The 19,128-nt window shown below is 27.8% G+C and overlaps 1 protein-coding gene across 1 annotated transcript; it reads left to right on the top strand.

Annotated features, from left to right (window-relative positions):
* Positions 1-8,541: 8,541 nt before the first annotated feature.
* Positions 8,542-18,751, top strand: LOC123290618 (calcium uptake protein 1 homolog, mitochondrial). Its single transcript, XM_044870875.1, has 10 exons — positions 8,542-8,810; positions 8,866-9,073; positions 11,115-11,280; positions 12,134-12,171; positions 12,415-12,426; positions 16,225-16,336; positions 16,895-17,055; positions 17,122-17,363; positions 17,853-18,070; positions 18,575-18,751. The coding sequence occupies exons 1-10, from the start codon at positions 8,542-8,544 to the stop codon at positions 18,727-18,729; spliced, it is 1,581 nt and encodes a 526-aa protein (XP_044726810.1). The 3' UTR covers positions 18,730-18,751.
* The last annotated feature ends 377 nt before the right edge of the window (positions 18,752-19,128 follow it).

Genomic DNA, 19,128 nt, shown 5'->3' on the forward strand with positions numbered 1-19,128 from the left:
AATTAGTTAAAATGAGATGTGTTGTATGGTTTAGTCATAATATAATACTACGATACTGAGTCGTTTATGTTATAAAATCATTGGCAATGTTTATCATAGTACAAAAATAGTATTTATAACGTCTACATATACAATATTGAAAACATTTTTAATATTATGAATATATGTAGGTATATAAATGTATATAATGGTTATTTACACTTTGAAACAGATATATTCGCAAATAAGAATATACTGGCTAGCTCAAAAAATGAGACTTTAAATCAGGCTATTGTACACATCGATAACGGTATTGTACCTACACATCGATTATACAATTGTAAACATAAGCTGAGAATATAAGCTACGCTTCGTATTTTGAAATTTCGTAACGAAATTTGGATGCAGATAATAAAAATGACATTGTACTCAACTTTTTAGTTTTAGATGTGTCGCCACAATTCGGGCTCAAATGGAAACTCCATGCAAGACTTTCTCTGATCAGAAAACTTTATAAAAAAAATCAGTTTATCGGCAGCTATCATTATTGTGCTTTATTCCGAGACCACGACTCCACATTCTTGAAACCTATTAGAGCTAGATAAATTTTACTTGGTTTATCAAAATTGGATAAAATTTGGATGTGATAGAGCAAAATTAAATTTTTTGGATTCTGATGACGTCATAAAGTTAAAAAATGCGATTGTTTTGATAACAACGACAAATTTAATCGGATCTTTTTGGAATTTTTTTTGAAATCTAATAATTTTAAGTCATTCTTATCAACTGTTATGTCAGTTTTACGGTAGCTATCGCTTTTGTGCTTAATTCCGAGACCAGGACTTCACATTCTTGAAACCTATTAGTGCTAGGTTAATTTTGATCACAAATTTGAAAAGTATAACCCAAATATAGTAGGATTACATACTTGGTTTATCAAAATTGGATAAAATTTGGATGTGATAGAGCAAAATTAAATTTTTTGGATTCTGATGACGTCATGAAGTTAAATATTTTTAATTTTTTTGATAACACTGGCAAATTGATCTGATATTATTGAAATTGTTTTTGAAACCCACTATCGGCGTCTCATTTTTGAGCTAAAAGTCTAAAAAATGTTTAAAAGGAAATTACACCGATTTAAAATCCTGAAATTTTACGAAAAAGTTACTTATAATTTGTTAAGCGTTTTTTACGTATAGCTAAAAATAAAATACCAATAATGTGAATATGCCATTGTATATTATCAGTTGAAGTTTGGTTAAAGCAGGGTTTTCTTAGATATCTCCTCCAAATTGCTAAAATCAATAGCTACTATTTATTTCTCGTTATTTTTACGAACTTTCGGCTGCCCCTTTAGTTCAAATGAGATAAAATTCGGCGCTTAGAATTGTTTAGCATACAGAAGTTTTATTTCAGCAACTTGAAAGAGGACCTCAGAAGAAAAACAATTTTTTAAACGTTTTTAAAGTTTTGCTTTTTCTCCAGTCTCTCCAATTCAAAAACTTTATTTATTAAAAAAGTTTATTGTGGATCAACTACCTAGCCCCTTCAACTCCTTTTTTGTGTCAAAATATCATAAATTTTTGCGGTTAATGAGGCATTGCGCGCTTTCACTGCATGTCCAAATTGGTCTAGAGTGTTGAAAAGCTGTATTTAGGTTGCGTTTTTGTCCAGGAAATGTCTTTTGAGAGTGTCAGCTTCCTATCTCCCTCTCCCCATTTTTGTGTAGAAAAATTGTGGAATTTCATTGGTTTTAAGGCATTGCGCAACCTGATATTACCCTAACACCTTATCGTACATCCTTAATGAGTTATTTTCTTCGACGATCAGTGTAAATAAATAGAACAAATTATAGATATGTTTCAATTATTATCTAGAGTAATTAATATAATATATGAAGAAAAGAAGCATATGAATTGAATTAAGTTAAAAGATTATTTATAATTATTTGTTCTAAATATCGATTAGTATGAAAAAGAAAAGCCGTTTCAAAAAAATTTAATCCCAAATAAAGTTTCTGGTTTTGTGATGAGCGACTTACGCAATTTTATCTACTCTGAAAAGTAAAAGATAAAAAATAGCAAAGTAAGTTAGAATTATGAATTTATGTTCATTCTAATATCCCTATCCAAAAATATTAAAGGTTTTTTATCTCATTTTCAACCCTTGAATATTACTTATCCGTTGAGGTTTGAATTAAGATCAATAGGTATACACTTGTTCCTTCGTAGGATAAAAATAAGAAAATAGACAAATTATTGAAATTTTTTTGTCGTTTTAACATTTAAAAAGTCCAAATTTCATAAAAATATATATTAAAAAAATATAGATTACTAATTGCTTTCATTTGCTTTTTAGCATGGAACGTGTAAACATATAATATATTACCCGCGGTAAAATTCTCAGCTACTCACATAATATAATAAGAATTTCTGATAGTGAGCGATATAGATTTATCAGCAATTTCAAATGAACTGATGGGCCACATTTATAATAAGAGACACTATCGTTTGAGTATTTTTTAAAGTTCTCGACTCTAAAAGAACCTTTTAAGTTAATGGGTAAAATGTTTTTCCGTCAGAAAATTGAAGAGATCTGTTAATTGGATATTTTTGTGTAAAACATGCGTTAGATACGATGGGGCCAAAACAATTTTCATTGTTTTGATCTTTTTCGACTTTTTAAGGAGAAAGGAGGAAAGATATTCAGGACACAAATATTTGCTCAATTTTCTGATGGAAATCGTTGATTTTAATTCAATATGACTAGCCTATTACTTAAAAATTCCAAATGTATAAGAATCTCGACAATATGCAATATCAGCAAGTAGGCAGAATAGAATAATGATTGAACTCTACTCATCCATTTATTTATGAGCAAAATATTAATACTATTATATTTATTATAAACATGTGAATCTTCATACAACATTATTTTACAAATAGTCCACTGAAGTTAGTATTTTGATACGGAATAATTTATACAAAAGATTTGGTGTATTTTTAAACAAACAGTTTTTCGAGATTTTCTCGGTAACTGTCGATTTTCCGACAAATATACCTGTATAAAAAATAAAAGAAGAGATAATTTTACACAAAAGTCCCATAACATTTTTTGTCGGAGCAATATTGATCATAATAAACGTCGCTCAAATCTTATAAAAAAATTTAAAAAAAAATAAGTCAAGAGATGAAATAAACTTGAAGCTTCATTAATGCTGCTCCTTTGTATGATACACATACACCAAGGATTGATAAAATATCAACCATAGATAAAATTGATATCAACTAAACTTTATAACGTATACTGTCGGTGATAAACGGTCAGCCCGAGCTGCATAGGAGATCGAAATGATGGAGGACAGAATTCAGACATAATCATATCCCACCCCCACTCTAATTTGGTGAAAAAGGCAGGCGGGCAAAGCAATAATTATTAGCTATTAAAGAATAATTAGAGCTGCAGATGTTAATTAAGATTAATAATTAATCGCTGATCAAATAAATTATTAATTGTAAATGAAACGAAGTTCACGGGGTCAGAAAATTTTTATAAAATTTGAACGACGCCGTTTATCACGATAAATATTACTCCGGCCAAAAAATGTTATGAAACCTTTTTTGTTTAAAATTATCATCTCTTTCATTTTGTATGGGATAATTATAGTCGTATTAGTCGTTGAATCGAAAATTACCAAGAAAATCCCGGAAAAACGTTTTTGAGGATTACACTGATGCCAATTGTTGTGTGTACACTCTATTGTAAAAGGATTTGGAGGAGTTTTTCAGGACATCAAAATATACCTAAAACACACTGATATCTTTTGTATGATTTATTCCGCAGTTCGGCCTTCTATTGGACTAATTTCAGTGCATTAAAATGTAAAAAAGCATTTCTGATTTTTATGATTCTGATATTAAAAGAAATGTAGAAATATTTTTAATAATTTTTTATTTTTAAAACACATACAAGAATTGTTTTAATGTATCTATGAGAAGAAAAATTACTGTTTTTTAAAGATATTTATAATCAACCTAAATATTTAAATACCTAAATTTGCAAAGGAATGCATTTATAAAATTGGATTCTTGTAATTCAGAATTTTATAGCCTTATTATACAGAATACTCATAAATATACACTGGCACACTTTTAAAGGTTGTAGGTTCTAAGGGGCATAAAAACAGCCCAACGATGTAAGTAGGTACCAAATCATTTCGTTTTCGAGGTACTCAGGGAGTTGAAAAACAAATATTTTTTTAACAAGCATATTTTGCCTATGCTAACCGCACGCAAGACTATCTAAAATTTGTCTTGCCCAATTTCTCTTATAAGAATATCAGCTCAGTTGGGTGCATGTGGAAGGAAAATATTGAGAGTTGTCATAAATACCGTGGTATAGGTCATTTTTGATAATATCCTCGCAATCGCTGGCATTCTACACTTGCAAAAATTATTTCGTTTCATTAAAACCATATTGTATACATGATCATTTGTCCTGAACGTGTAAAGAAGGGATAATCTAAACGTTCTTTTTTGAAAATTTTATGTTTTTTTATTCTTTTATGAGATAATGTTTATTTGTTTAATTTGATTGATTAATTTTTAGTTTTTGTAAACTTATATTATTATCTTATATTATTTCTCTAGCATGATTTTCCCGTCCCAGCAAAATCTTCCTTATTCCTTACTGGCTAATGATGAAAAATATACCTACTCACGATCTAAAAATGTACCGCTTAGGAAAAAAAGAGGCTGGAAAAATATATTAAGATTTAATTTTGTTCATTATGTAATTTGTATATAACATCTGTAATAAAATTGCCTATAAATAAAAATAAAGTAAATTACTATTGGTATTTTGTACCTATTGGTACTACTTTCTACATATTATTAATTATTATTATTGTAGAATTCTTGTAATTTCATTTCTTTCTTTTTTGGTAAAGGTATTATGCTGCTTATGAGTGAAACTTGAATGCTCTTTTCGTTCAAGATCAATTTAATAACAAGCATTTTATTTTTAGAAAGGAGACAAAGAATTTCATTGAGTTTTCGAGTAGAAAACATCACTTTATTTTTAGTTCAAAGAGGTAAAAGAAGTAAACCCGCAGACTTTATCCAACTAAAAATAAAACGCAAATACACATTTTTATCAATTCAAACAAAATTAATTTTTGATTACTGAATCAGAAACCAGTTATGAATGTTACAGGTTTTGTAGTGCTGTATCTAATCTATTTATTATTTAGTTTTAATTTTGATTGGCATTGATTTGCGTTCTCAAATGCGTTCATTAACTGCAATTTGAAACATTTGCCATTGGCATATAATACATAAATAAATTCTTATTTTATTGAATGATATTGATTAGACAATACAGAATACAGTCTTCGAATAAATACCGGTACTTTCTTTCTTAATTAAGAATAAAACGTAATTTAAATTACGTATGCTTAAAAATATACATAAATTTTCCAATTTTACTTGGAATATTCCTTTACTGCTATATGTACAATAATTTTATTTGGCAAAAGTACAATAGTTTTTTACTAATATGTTTTCCTGTTAGGTTGTGCCGGAAACGGAACGAATTTAAAGGCGAAGGAAGTTAAAAGTAAAGGATTTCCAACTAGGATAAAATAACCTACTGCCATAATAACCTACAATAAAATTATTTATTACTGTTCTAGACGATATCGAAAATAACATGTACGAAACGTGTTTGGTGCGGCAAATGATACGGGATGTTTACACTTTTCTGGAACAAAAACAGCATCTGAAAACTGAAGCATCTTTTTCAACATAATAGACTAATATTGATTATGTTATTCGCTTAAATGTTTAGCATTTCAATAAATTGTTTGTTTCGCAATTCAATGAATATATTCAATGAAATTTGTTATTTGCAGAATAGAAAGTAACTTTTCTCGAAAATTATAAGCCCGATTGAGATGAAAATTATAAATACAAGTCGTGTCATACTGCCCATCACAGGTTTTTTTTTTTTTTTCATTATTATGGTAATTGCATAGGAATATAAATAAAAATTGCGGAATAGACCTTATATGAAGACTCCAGTTACCTATATCTAAGAGAAAAACCTCTCTTTTAAAAATTTTGACAGTAAAAGACAATTATAGAATCGTTTGTGCGTTCAATGGAGGCTGCCGCAACTAATCATTAGCTGAATTCTATTCTTACATGCTTATACCCAATAAAGAATATAACATCGCACGCTGGATTCTGATTTTTGGGTGATACAGACGTAATACATGTAATACATTTTGATTAACTTTATATTAGCAGTCACGAAACTTTTGTGCTGTTTGTTTATCAAAAATAAAAGTAGCCCAACTTATTCCTTATTACCTATCCCAACAAAATTTTCCATAAGATACATACATTCAAAATCTCAAGCGAGGATACATTCAGTAGTTCGTTTTTTGATAATCCCACAGGAACCTAACATTTTTCCGTGATAAAAAGGATATAAATCCTATGTGTTAATCCAAGTAATAAAATATCTGTGTGACAAATTTCAGATAAATCCGTTCAGCCGCTTTTGCGTGATTGAGTTACAAACATCCAAACTTTCACAATTATATAATTTGTAGGATAGGATTATTTTATGTTTGGTGTACCTACATCAATTTCGTATTTTTCTGAATGAACAAATTATTGTCCAATCCAATGGGTACTAACCAGATTCGAATTTGCAAATTTCTAAAATAGTCCAGCTTATATGTTATACATATCATCGTAAGCACTGTAAATTTATCCTTCAAAAAAAGGCCTAAAAACACACAATGAAATGAAATCTAGAAGTGGAGTGGATCAAACTCTAAGTAATCTAATCTAAGTTTTAGCCCAAGCTCGAGAAAAAAGACTATATATATCACAGTGGTTCCATCATAGGACAAAAAATAAACAATCGATGGTAAAATTATTTGAAATTTTTTACGATCCTAGCATGTAGAAAGTCCAACCAAACTTCATGAAAATATAAATTAACTATTTTTGTATTGCTTAAAAAAGATAAACTAATTATCACTTAACAAATGCATTTTTTAATCAATAACAATTTTTGTTCCTTAAATTTTCCTATTATTCCCTTTCTTTTTTGTTATAAACAACATAAAAATAAAAATATTTTTTCGGTGAGCAAAAGTTTATAGGGTATTTAAAATGTCCGGAAAACACGAAAAATAACAAAGCTGTATTTTTTTTAATGGAACACTCCGTTATTGGTAAATGGTAAGTAACCATTGGTTTAAATTGGAACTATACTGAAAAAAACGGTCTATTTCCTGTTTTAATTAGTACGAATTTTTATTTCTAGTTGGCAGGATTTATCTTATTTGAATTTTAATATTTTGATTGGCCTTTAAAAATGATAAGTACAATTATTGTCATATGATAATCTAAATTGGAACTACTGGCCAACTTACTGTTTTAATTAGGACGAATTATTATCGGAAATTGGCGGGTTGCAATTCCCAATTATCAATACGTTAAAAATATATGCTAGAAAGTTGAATAAAAAACGAAAATGTGCAAAGTTACTTCAGGTGTAGCTGTTATATTTTTAATTAATAGCTAGTTTACTCAACAATGTCTTTACTTTATTTTCCATATAGTGCCAATAGCTTTTTAACTATTGGGTTTTCAACAAAAGTCCAAAGGCACTTTCGACTTAAAATTTTTCAGAGAATACACTCTAAAGCTATGACCATCGAGTCACGGGCATCCTATATATTAAACAAGTGAAAACAAACAATTGACTGAGTTAACTGTTGAAATACCATGCATAGTCAGTGTTGGTTTCTTTATCACATTACACATACAAACATGTGACACATACATAACTGATAATCAAGTATAGTACATATTATAAAATTTCCGCCTAATTGGCGCCCTCACGGGTAAACAGTGATGTTTACGAAAAAATGTTTCAAACAAAAGTTGTTTAATTTTTGATAAGGAACATTTTTTATATTTAAACTTTTGTTGTATCTCTAACGGTTTACAAGATGGGTCCTACGGACCTAAGACCCAATTGACCTATGATGCTCATTTACGTCCTGAGTACGCTGTAAAAATTTCAGCTCGATATCTTTTCTCGTTTTTGAGTTATCGTGTCCACAGACGGACGGACGGACGGACAACCGGAATGGACTAATTAGGTGATTTTATGAACACCTATGACAAAATTTTTTTCCTAGCATAAATATTTTTAAGCGTTACAAACTTGGGACTAAACTTAATATACTATGTATATTTCATATATACATGGTAAAAAAAGTATAGCATTCTCGTTAAATAGGATTTGCAGCTGAAACCAAATGGCAATATGGTGCAGTGATCAATAATATAATATTTAAAATTTATGTTGGTAGTACAATTTATGCAACTTTTTAAAGTACCAACCTACTGTTATTAATTTAACCTACATTAGTGACATAAGTCACAAATAAATAAAATAATATTGAAATGTGAAAAACTGATTTAGAAAAAATATATTATTAATTGAATATATTCGACAGTTCAATTAATAAAAATGTTTAATCTACGTCGATTATTCGTAATTAAAAATTATAAAAATATTTTATATAAACCAAATCAAATTGATGCTTCAAATGCTGTTCGAACATTTACTGTAGCGAATTCTATTTTAAACAATAAATATAAAAAATATAATTATCAATATGAAAATTATCGAGAGTATAAAAACTTTGGCCATAAACCAGAACCAACACCAAATATTACATTATTTTTCCATTCGTTTATATTGTTCTCATTCTTGGCTGCTGTTTTTGATTTGAAAGGGTAAAATAGAAACGAATAACTCTAAATTTTGTATTCTAATAATTCATTTTTGTAGAGCTATTGAAAATTACATTTTTTCTGATGAAAAAACTGGTGCAAATCAATCACAAAAACCTAGAATTATGCCAGGAGTGTCTGCTGCAGAGAAAGTTAATGGTAAAAATGATACTCGAGTTGAACAGAATCCTGAAGGTGAAATTGTTGAAGAAGAGACTAAAAAAAAGAAGCATAGAAAAGAAAAAATTGGTTTTCGCGACAGAAAGGTAATTCTATATAAGAGTTTTATAATATTCTTTTAGTTACCCTTTATAAATATTTCATAAGTGTTCTCTGAAAAATTTTAATAAGTGATTCTTTGAGGATAGTGTTACAATCATATTCATGGAATTATTTTTGTGGCGCTGACATCTTAGCATTAAAATACCATAGTGACTTCAAGAAATGTGAGATTAAGGCCCAGGACACATCGGTGTGACTCTTGAAATTAAGATTGTAAACCAGTTTTTTACAGCCAATTAAAGTATACTTGATACCATAATGAAATTTGAAAGTTAAATTAAAAATGATTAAAAAACAAAGAAGTTATAAGCATTCATAGATTGTTGCCCGTCTCATTCTTGCAAAACAGAGTTTTAGGTAAATGTTTACTTAAATCACTTTTGCTAAAAATGGATTTTGTCGCTTTTTTGGCTCGCGTCACCCTGTGATGGCGTACACCCCATGTAATATATGTAATTTTATCAAAAGTGAGTTAAGTAAACATTTACCGAGTTTTATATGTAATCTCTATAGTAATATTCAAGAATGACGTCATTTTTTAACTTTAAAATATCTTCCTCTTTGTTTAATTAGTAATTTTAGCGTTCATATTTTGCTTACTTCTAAAGATTTTCAAAAATCAACATCACTTCTACGAATTCTTACTGTAACGACTAAAGGTAAGAATTCTTCACATGTGAAGTGATTATTAGGATGATGATTAAAAATTTAATCATCACCCCTATTAGTAACCAAATTAAAATTTCTAAACAAATACTCACAGGAATGACACGCACGTTTTAGCTTATTTGCAACCTATATAATAAATTTTAAAAAATCCCATTCTAGTCATGAATTTACTGGGTGAATTTTTAGAATAGTTAGAATTTACTAAGTTTGAAACTTGAATATTTTAATAACCTAGGTATTAGTTCACGTTTAAATATCCTAAGAAACGTAATCACCATTTACTTATAACGCTATTGTAAAAAACTACCTAACTGATGAATCTTTTCAATGATCTTAAGGCATAAATTTTATTTATTTTTTACAACTTATCCAAAAAATCACTTCTTAAAAATTTTCTGCACATCTTATGAGTAAGCTAATCTGAATTTAACCCAAATTTTCATTTCATATTATTTTAAAAATTAATTAGATCATTGAATACGAAAATCGAATGCGTGCTTATTCAACACCGGATAAAATATTCCGATATTTTGCAACTGTTAAAATTGTCTATGGAGATGTAACAGAAGTCTATATGACACCTACAGATTTTCTAAGAGCAATTACACCAAATATGAAACAACCAGATGGTGCGAATTTTATGGAATAATTTTTTTTTCTTTTCTATAATAAAAGATACGATGATAAAATAATTTTTTTTCTTTTCTATGTAAAAGATACGATGATAAAAACTTGTATTTTGTTGTTTTTGATATTAGTGATCAGAGTTGTTTAAAAGATTACAAAACTGATGTTGAATTTTATTCACTTTCATAGGGCATTTTTATCATCGTATTGAACAGCTTTAGTATGGGATCTAATTGGGAAAAAATTCATTGATCATGAAATTAATAAAAATGATTTAACTTCGGAATTCAATATTTTTGAATGGATTTACATGGTTTTGGCCTTTAAATGGTTAAGTAACATTTTGCGTATCATAAAAAAAAAAATTTTACAAATTCTAAACAAACTCATTTTATGATAATTGATTTTAAAAAAAGGCCAGGAATGGTCAATAGTGTCGCAGGTATAGATAAAGTATTAGATTGCCAACATGTTCCTATTCTTATAACATGATTCTTTGTAATCAAATAATAGTAATATTTGGATAAATCCGTTCAATTTTACTAAATTTCGAAGTATAAAACTATTTTCAGCATTTCATCCTATCATGAATACTTGATCGAATAAAATACTGTAGCTTTTATAACTAACATCTATTTACTCTCTTTCTTTCAATGCTGCATACTAACTTAAAATATACGACGATTTCAACGGTGCCATTATCTACACATCTGCTAAAAATTGATACAGATAATTGAATACGAGAATCGTATTCGTCATTATTCAACACCGGATAAAGTATTTCGATATTTTGCTACAATGCAAGTACAAGGAAGTAATCCAGATCATCATGAAATATATATGACACCAGATGATTTTTTACGATCAATGACACCCGGTTTAAAACAACCTGACGGTTAGTCCGTTCATAAACTGATGTGATAGTGTTGATTAGTACCGTTAGATATTATGATTGTTTTTGCATGGCTTGTTCTTTTGTTTATTAAACGAATGCGTTCTAAAAAAAATTGTTAATTGAATATCGAAATAAATGGTAGTTTTAAACGAGAATATTTTATTACGCATCCGATTAATTGCTTGTAATTTAGTGGGTTCGTTCTCTATAAGTTATCAAAAGATTTGTGTCTACGGTGCTAGATCTAGTTCTCAAATACTCCTGTTTTGTTAGATTTTCCTAATAATAATTTTAGTATTTTTAATTAAATGCTACACTTAGTTTTATATCGATTTTAAGATGTGAAAAAAGTGTCTAAAAAATTGAAGTTACAGGTAGTTTTAAAATTCGAATGAAATATTTTTTAGGGCTCGTCTAATAAAAAAGCAAATTTTATTTACCTATATTGTTTAGCCAAATTTTACTTTTAAATATATTCTACGAAAAATGTTCCTAGCGTTATTTGTGATGTATCATCGAATTTTAGAGCTACTCAAAAATACAAAAAAATTGACTAACTTCCATTTAAGACAATAAATAAGCAAGTTAAACTCAAGTTTTTTACGAAAATTGGAATTTTAAATATATTTTGTTAATCCATTATTTTTATCAATTTCTGAATTCTGTAGAAAAATCTGTCTGATTTTAAGAATAAATAAAAATGCACTCTGAATGCAACTGTTAGATATCCAAACCGACGAATTTTAGTTATTTGATCACGACACTTTTAGAAATTGCAATTTTTTGACACTTACGTAGATACATAACTTATCTTCATTATAAATTAAAAATTAATAAAGTTTGTGCTTTATAGGTCTCGGATTGGATCAATACAAGAAATACGACCCGAAGGTAACTAGAAAAATTTCCTAGTCAAAAATTTACTAACAAATTTGTTCTATGTTTGTCTGCATTATTTAAACTACTAATAAAATAAATTAAATAATTGCTCAAAATAAATTTAAAACCAAAAAGTTATTAATTAAACTTATGTTAAAATAAAAAATTGATTAATTTAAAAAAAAATTATTTTAAACTTTTTTCAATAATCTTAAAACAATTTTCTTCTTGACATTGTATCTTTGTTCTTTGCAGCATCCTACTGAGGTAACACCCTAATATCTTTTTTCATTTGAAATTTTCGTTATTAATAAAAGCATGTTGCAGTTTTTTATTTGCGCTGCTCTTTTTAAATGCTTATAAACTTTAATTTTTTTAAAATTTAGTTTTAATCATTCGTGAGCCAATGATGAAGTTCTATTTGATAATGTGAATGACAATTTTGTGACAATCTATCACGTAATATCAAGTAAATAACTAACTGAAATTCCGATTAATTGAGCAATTTACATTACAGTATCTGTCATTTATTATTAACATTTTTATAACTTTGTAAAGAAAATCAATAGAAAATCGACTACTATGTCGGTTTTGTCAATTATGTTGGTCGGATAGTGTAGAGTTGGCCACTTCATTTTCCATTCATATTAGGATAATACATAATCCCGGTAGCTTAATAAAGTAAATTCAAAATCGTATTTTACTTGCATGATCCAAATTCAAAGCATGTTATATGAATGACTTACAACTTTGAACGACCTGATAGAATACACAAGTTCAATCATAATTTCTATAAAGTAAAATGATTTTTTGAGACTTCTAAACAAATTCATGAGAGCATTCGGAAAAGAGGGGACTACACGGAAAAATGACTCTGATATCATACGTAAGTCGGTAATAACCTAATAAAACCAATTTTTGTTATAAAATCAAGTAAGTTTTTAATCAGCGAAGCTTTAAATGTACCAGTTATACATCATTAAATAATAACTAGATTAATGAACAATATTAATATTTCATTCTAAACATCAGCGCCGGGATAGGACTCATCTTAGGTTGTCTCTGATTTTCAACAATTTTAACGTAATTAGGTGTCGAAAACGGTTTTGCCCAAATTTATAATCTATACCCAATTGTTTTTCTATAAATTATGTGTTGATAATCACAAAATAGTAATTCAATATTATGGGTGTATGAAATACATCAAAGGCTTTTGGGATGTAATACAATATTTTTTCTAGTGCATTCTTTAGCGATTCACCAACTCATTAACACGATACAATACTCACACGGTTTTTTAAATAATTATTATTTTTTGCTTTTATTTTTAATTGCTTTGAACTTTTTTTATAGTGGACTACACATACATTATTTTCATGTTTTAATATGGGAGATATGTGAGTTTTTCTTTTTTGGATTCAAACTAAGATTAAAAATGAGAAGCATTCATATATAGAAAAATTTTTCACCATTTGAATAAAAAAGAGTTAGTGCAAGTTCAATTGTAAATAAGAGATCTATTTGTCACATAAAGAATACGTTTTTAATGATGGATATGCGTTCATTTACAAATTTTGTTAAAGAAAATATTTTTTTTAAGGCCTTCACAAATTGTGTAACGCAACAGCTTATACAGTTACTGTATAACGAGAAAATAATTTATTTAATCGTGGACAGTTAAGGTTTTTTTTAATGAAAATTAGTTTATTGAACAAGTTAGCAATTAACATAGTGGAGAGAAATCTAAGTAGTGCATTTGAAAGCAGTCCAAAATGATTAATAATAAATCTTTTATGAGTCAATTTAGGTTAACATACCGCATGTCCCACAAATTTTTAACCATTCTTTGATGAAAAATATCTTTTAGAGAAAGTAAGATATAAAAAAAATATTTAAAACAGAAGTTATTGAGTTCAAAGAAGACATCTAATAGTGACTTTGAATTTGATTTTGACCTTCAGAACCATTTAAAAGTAATTCGGATTCGTAACTGAGGAGAGGCATTCATAAGATCACACAAATGATAAAATAACAATTCTTATTAACATTTTTTTTAAACATTCCCCGATAAACATTTTTTTCATTTAATTCTGCAAAATGTAGGCAGTTACAAATAATTTTTATATCCTATATATGAAATATAACAAGGTATATTGAAGTTAATCATAAGTTTGTAACGCTAAGAAATATTGATGCTACAAACAAATTTTTGGTATTCGCTCCGAGCGTGAATTTCGTTTCCATGACAACGATACACTACTTTAATTATAGAATTAATGGATGCATATATAATTGTGTGGATTGCATTGAAAACTTACATTTAAAATTTAATATTCTTGTTTCACAAATTTAAATAAATAATTACGATAATTAACATTTGAAAAATAATATTTGTACAATTTGATTTCTTATTTTCACAATTTTTAATGCATTAAGTTTAATTAATTAGTGTTTTTCAATCATTTTAATTTGACAGTTTCTATATCATTAACATGTAAATAATTGCAAATTAGTCATAACAGCCCACTTTATCTCCAAAATTTTTCACTTAAAGCGCTGGCATCGATTTTATTATCCCTACCATGACTACGCACACAACGAATAGGTGTTCATAAAATAACCTAATTAGTTCATTTCCGGTTGTCTGTCTGTCTACCCGTCTGTCATCAAGATTACTCAAAAAGGAAAAGATATATCAAGCTGAAATTTATAGCGTGCTAAGGACGTAAAAAGTTAGGTTAAGTTTAAATGAGCAACATAGGTCCATTTCCATTTGCCCGTTATAAAGAAAACAACAACTTTTGTTGGGAAAATTTTTTTAAATCAATTTTTTCCGAGTCTAAATACTAAAGGTATTAGCTTTTTACCATAAACGATTAGTATCTAGATTACCGATACGGCTTTGCTCGATATTTTTTGAGTTAAAAAGACATAAATTTTATCACTAATATAAGAACCGTTAAAATGCCTCCACACAAATATCAATTTGAATGTCCCGGTAATGTACTTTATTTCGTTAACTACGATATACGTATATCACATCAACTATTATCAACCAAAACTGATATAGTCACACGGACCGCACAATATACAATACATACGAAACAAAGCACGTACAATTGTATACTCGCCAATAGATGTCAATAGAGTCATATTTTTCAGTTTATGTTTCAGTTTTTCCAAAAAAACACGGATAAAACGACGTTTTTTAAAAATGAAACCTAGCTAGATCGATTTTCGCCCCAAAACTCCCTGCATATTAAATTTCATGAAAATGGTTGAAGTCGTTCCCGAGATTCCAAATATATATATACAAGAATTGCTTGTTTAAATATATGAGATCTAATTTAAAGTGATTTTTTATCTCAATTCAATTACGAACCTAAGTTGGCATTTAGTTATTTTAAATGACATTATTCAAATTTATGATCAGTATTATATGTCCCGCATGAAATATTTTTATGTATCTGAACTAGGATAAGATATTTTTCATTGTAAGTTAGCTACAAGAACCTATGGGGCATACTGTAGAGTCCATTTGTTCGATTTAGGAAAAAAAACACTGGCATCTTGAAAGAAGTTTTAAATTCAGCATTGATCTTACCTGAAATTCGGTTCTCCTTGATCGTGCAGAACAGAATAAGCCAATCACTAACTAGTAACCTTTCATTTGAAAGATATCTTATTTGTCAATTGATGAAAATGTTATAACATTTTCAGTACTCAATCAAAGAAATTAATATCTAATTAATTTACTCACAATCAAGTTTGTTTTAGTTTAGAAGTAAGAAGCCTTTAGACCTGTTTTAAGCCTATAGACGTTTTAATATTTTCTTGTTTGCTACATTCAAAATATGCAATCGATTGGTAATCAATATATGATTAGCTAATAAGGTGTGCTAAAAATGTATACCACAAGCTTCTTGAATGGGCAATCATATCGATTACTAATCGGTTTCATATTCTGAATGGAGCTATTTATAAAATCATAATAGAATCTTAGTTTGAATCGTTCATTACAATAGAATTTTTGAAATTATTATTTGTATATTATTTATTTCGTAGAATGTTGTGAAATTGGAATTGGCATTAAATGAAGATTCCATTTTTTATAAACTTGGAAGTTATGGATTAATCACATTTTCCGATTATATATTTTTATTAACGGTGCTTTCAAGTAAGTAAATTTACTAAGGTTATACGATCACGATGAGGAGCTTATACAAAATTATTTAAATATCCAACGTCGAATTTTCAATAAATGGAAATGTAGTATTAGCGCTTGAAAATATCTACGTAAGATTTAATTGGTCCTATCACAAGTAAATGAATGAAAAAAGAAAAACCAAAAAGATAGTAGTGAGAGATAATTGTTTATTTTTTTCAATAGGAAGTACTTGATATTTTTGTTATTCCATATCAAAATTTAGATCTGAAAATGGTAGGAGTCAATTACAAAATGAAATTAAAATTCAATTATTTTTTTAAGAAAAGAAAAGATTTTAAGTTATATTTTTTCTTGTCAGATTCAAATGATAATTATCTCATACCCATCATCGCGAAATCTTAATACCAGTAATTATTAAATCGGTTTACTACTCCTACTTAAGGGGAAGTGTGTATACATCCCTAATTGCCACCAAATGCATCTTCTCTATTCGATGTTGCAGTGACCGTAAAATCTTGATATAATATAAAAGTTTATAATAATAATTCTGATCTTTATTAAATAAAGCTTCACGGCGTCATTTTGAAATTGCATTTCGTATGTTTGATTTAAATGGTGATGGAGATGTAGATAGCGAAGAATTCGAAAAAGTTGCTACATTAATTCGACAACAAACAAGTATTGGTACCCGACATCGAGATCATGCCAACACTGGCAATACTTTTAAGGTAATTTCAAAAAATAAATATTGTTAGATTTTTCTAGGTATTCTAGAAATTATTTATTTTTTATAGGGTGTCAATTCAGCATTAACAACATACTTTTTTGGTGTGAAACGTGATAAAAAATTAACAATAGAAAAGTTTTTGGATTTTCAAGAAGATCTACAACGTGAAATATTAAATTTAGAATTTGAACGTAAATTACCTGATGAAAATGGTAATATATCTGAAACAGATTTTACCGAGTTATTACTTGCATATGCTGGCTATCCACAAAAGAAAAAATCACGAATGTTGAAACGTGTTAAAAAAGCGTAAGTTAAATTTTTTTTACAATATAATTTCTTTGCCAATTTTCATATCAGGTGCACATTTTATAGTATGTATTAATATGGGAATATCAATTATGTGTGTGTGGCTATATAAAAGTGGATATCTTTCTTTATTTACGTGACGTCAAAAAACAATCGATTCCGTAAACAACACTATATATACATGATATTTCAATAATTAACTCAGCTGACTGTTTTTTTTTTTTCACTTGTTTTTGTGGTTCATTTTATCATTGAATTTATTTACTGTTTTATATCGATAATTTGATCCTCGTAGACGCATTTTTTCTGAAATTGGAAGACAGAATAACCTCGATCACGCTTCATGATAGTATTGACTGATAGACTGTTGATGGTACATAAAGACTCCATTAATAATAACTTGTCACACATACCATATTATTGTACTACATCAGTATTTTCATCGGAAGGATTTTATATTTCCTTATTAATAATAAATTATTCTTACAGATATCGTGAACATGGAACGGGTATTTCAAAAGATGATTATCTAAAATTCTTCCACTTTTTAAATAATATTAACGATGTGGATACAGCTCTAACGTTTTACCATATTGCAGGAGCATCAATTGACCAAGGCACTTTGAAACATGTTGCAAAAACTGTAGCTCATGTTGAGTTATCGGATCATATAATTGATGTAGTTTTTACAATTTTCGATGAAAATAGTAAGTATCACTTAAATGTTTATATTAAAAATTTATTAGTTGAAAAATTGTCAAATAATGGAAAGGAATAGGCTTGAGTATTAAGCTAATATACTGTTTTATCGTTTATTTATTACCTAATTGTAATAATAGATGGGAGTACGAAAATTCTACATAAAATCTCTATATAAAAAAACAAAGACAATATATAACTATGGAAACATCTAATTATAAAATATTTGATATCGGGATTAATAACCATTTTCCAATAAAAATACAATTCCAACTATGAGATTAACGGGTGATTTTTGCAAAATAGACATTAGAATTCTTATTGTGATAATATAGATAATTTTTGTTTCGGGTAAGACAATTATTTGTCATGGAATTTAGACATTAATTCTTGTAGATATGATCCTAAATTTTTTTAAATTCGAAGCGATAAATTAAAAATGATTTGCTCATACATCATTCAATCATTTTTTACTTGATAATCCAATTTATAGATATTTTTGTGATTTTTAGTGGATGGACAACTAAGTAATCGCGAATTTGTTGCTGTTATGAAAAACCGTTTATTACGTGGTCTTGAAAAACCAAAGGATACGGGCTTTGTTAAATTAATGCAATCAATTGTAAAATGTGCTAAAGATTCAAAACCCGCCATTATTGATGTCTAAAAATAAATTATGTTTAATGTTTTGTTTGTTTGCTAATTATTATATAATTGTTATGAACTATTTGACATTTTAATTTATTATAAAATAATAAGTTCTTCCTTAAAAAATAAATTTGCATAAATATATATTATATAAAAAAATATTTATTCTAAAAACAATTCTTAATTAGTGTTAGGTGGTAGACAGGTAGAAATTTTAAATTTTTATATTGATGAAACTTTCTCTTTATTACACAAATTTTTGGAGTAAAAAGTTAAAATTAATTTGCTGAAATCACTATAAGGATAAATTTATAGAGGATAAAATAACATACAAAGAAAATTCGAATAAAATATAAAAATATTTTATTGATTTATTGACTAAAATTAACAATTAAAGCATCTTTTTCAGACATACAAT

This window comes from Chrysoperla carnea, chromosome 1 (genome assembly GCF_905475395.1).
Source record: "Chrysoperla carnea chromosome 1, inChrCarn1.1, whole genome shotgun sequence".
NCBI classification, from domain to species: domain Eukaryota; kingdom Metazoa; phylum Arthropoda; class Insecta; order Neuroptera; family Chrysopidae; genus Chrysoperla; species Chrysoperla carnea.

What these genes read in the sequence shown, in the direction of transcription:
- LOC123290618 (XM_044870875.1), top strand. Translation starts at nt 8,542, where the DNA reads ATGTTTAATCTACGTCGATTATTCGTAATTAAAAATTATAAAAATATT. An exon ending in CGGTTTAAAACAACCTGACG is followed by an intron (nt 11,281 to 12,133) that starts GTTAGTCCGTTC and finishes TGTGCTTTATAG; the next exon opens with GTCTCGGATTGGATCAATAC. An exon ending in TACAATTTTCGATGAAAATA is followed by an intron (nt 18,071 to 18,574) that starts GTAAGTATCACT and finishes TGTGATTTTTAG; the next exon opens with TGGATGGACAACTAAGTAAT.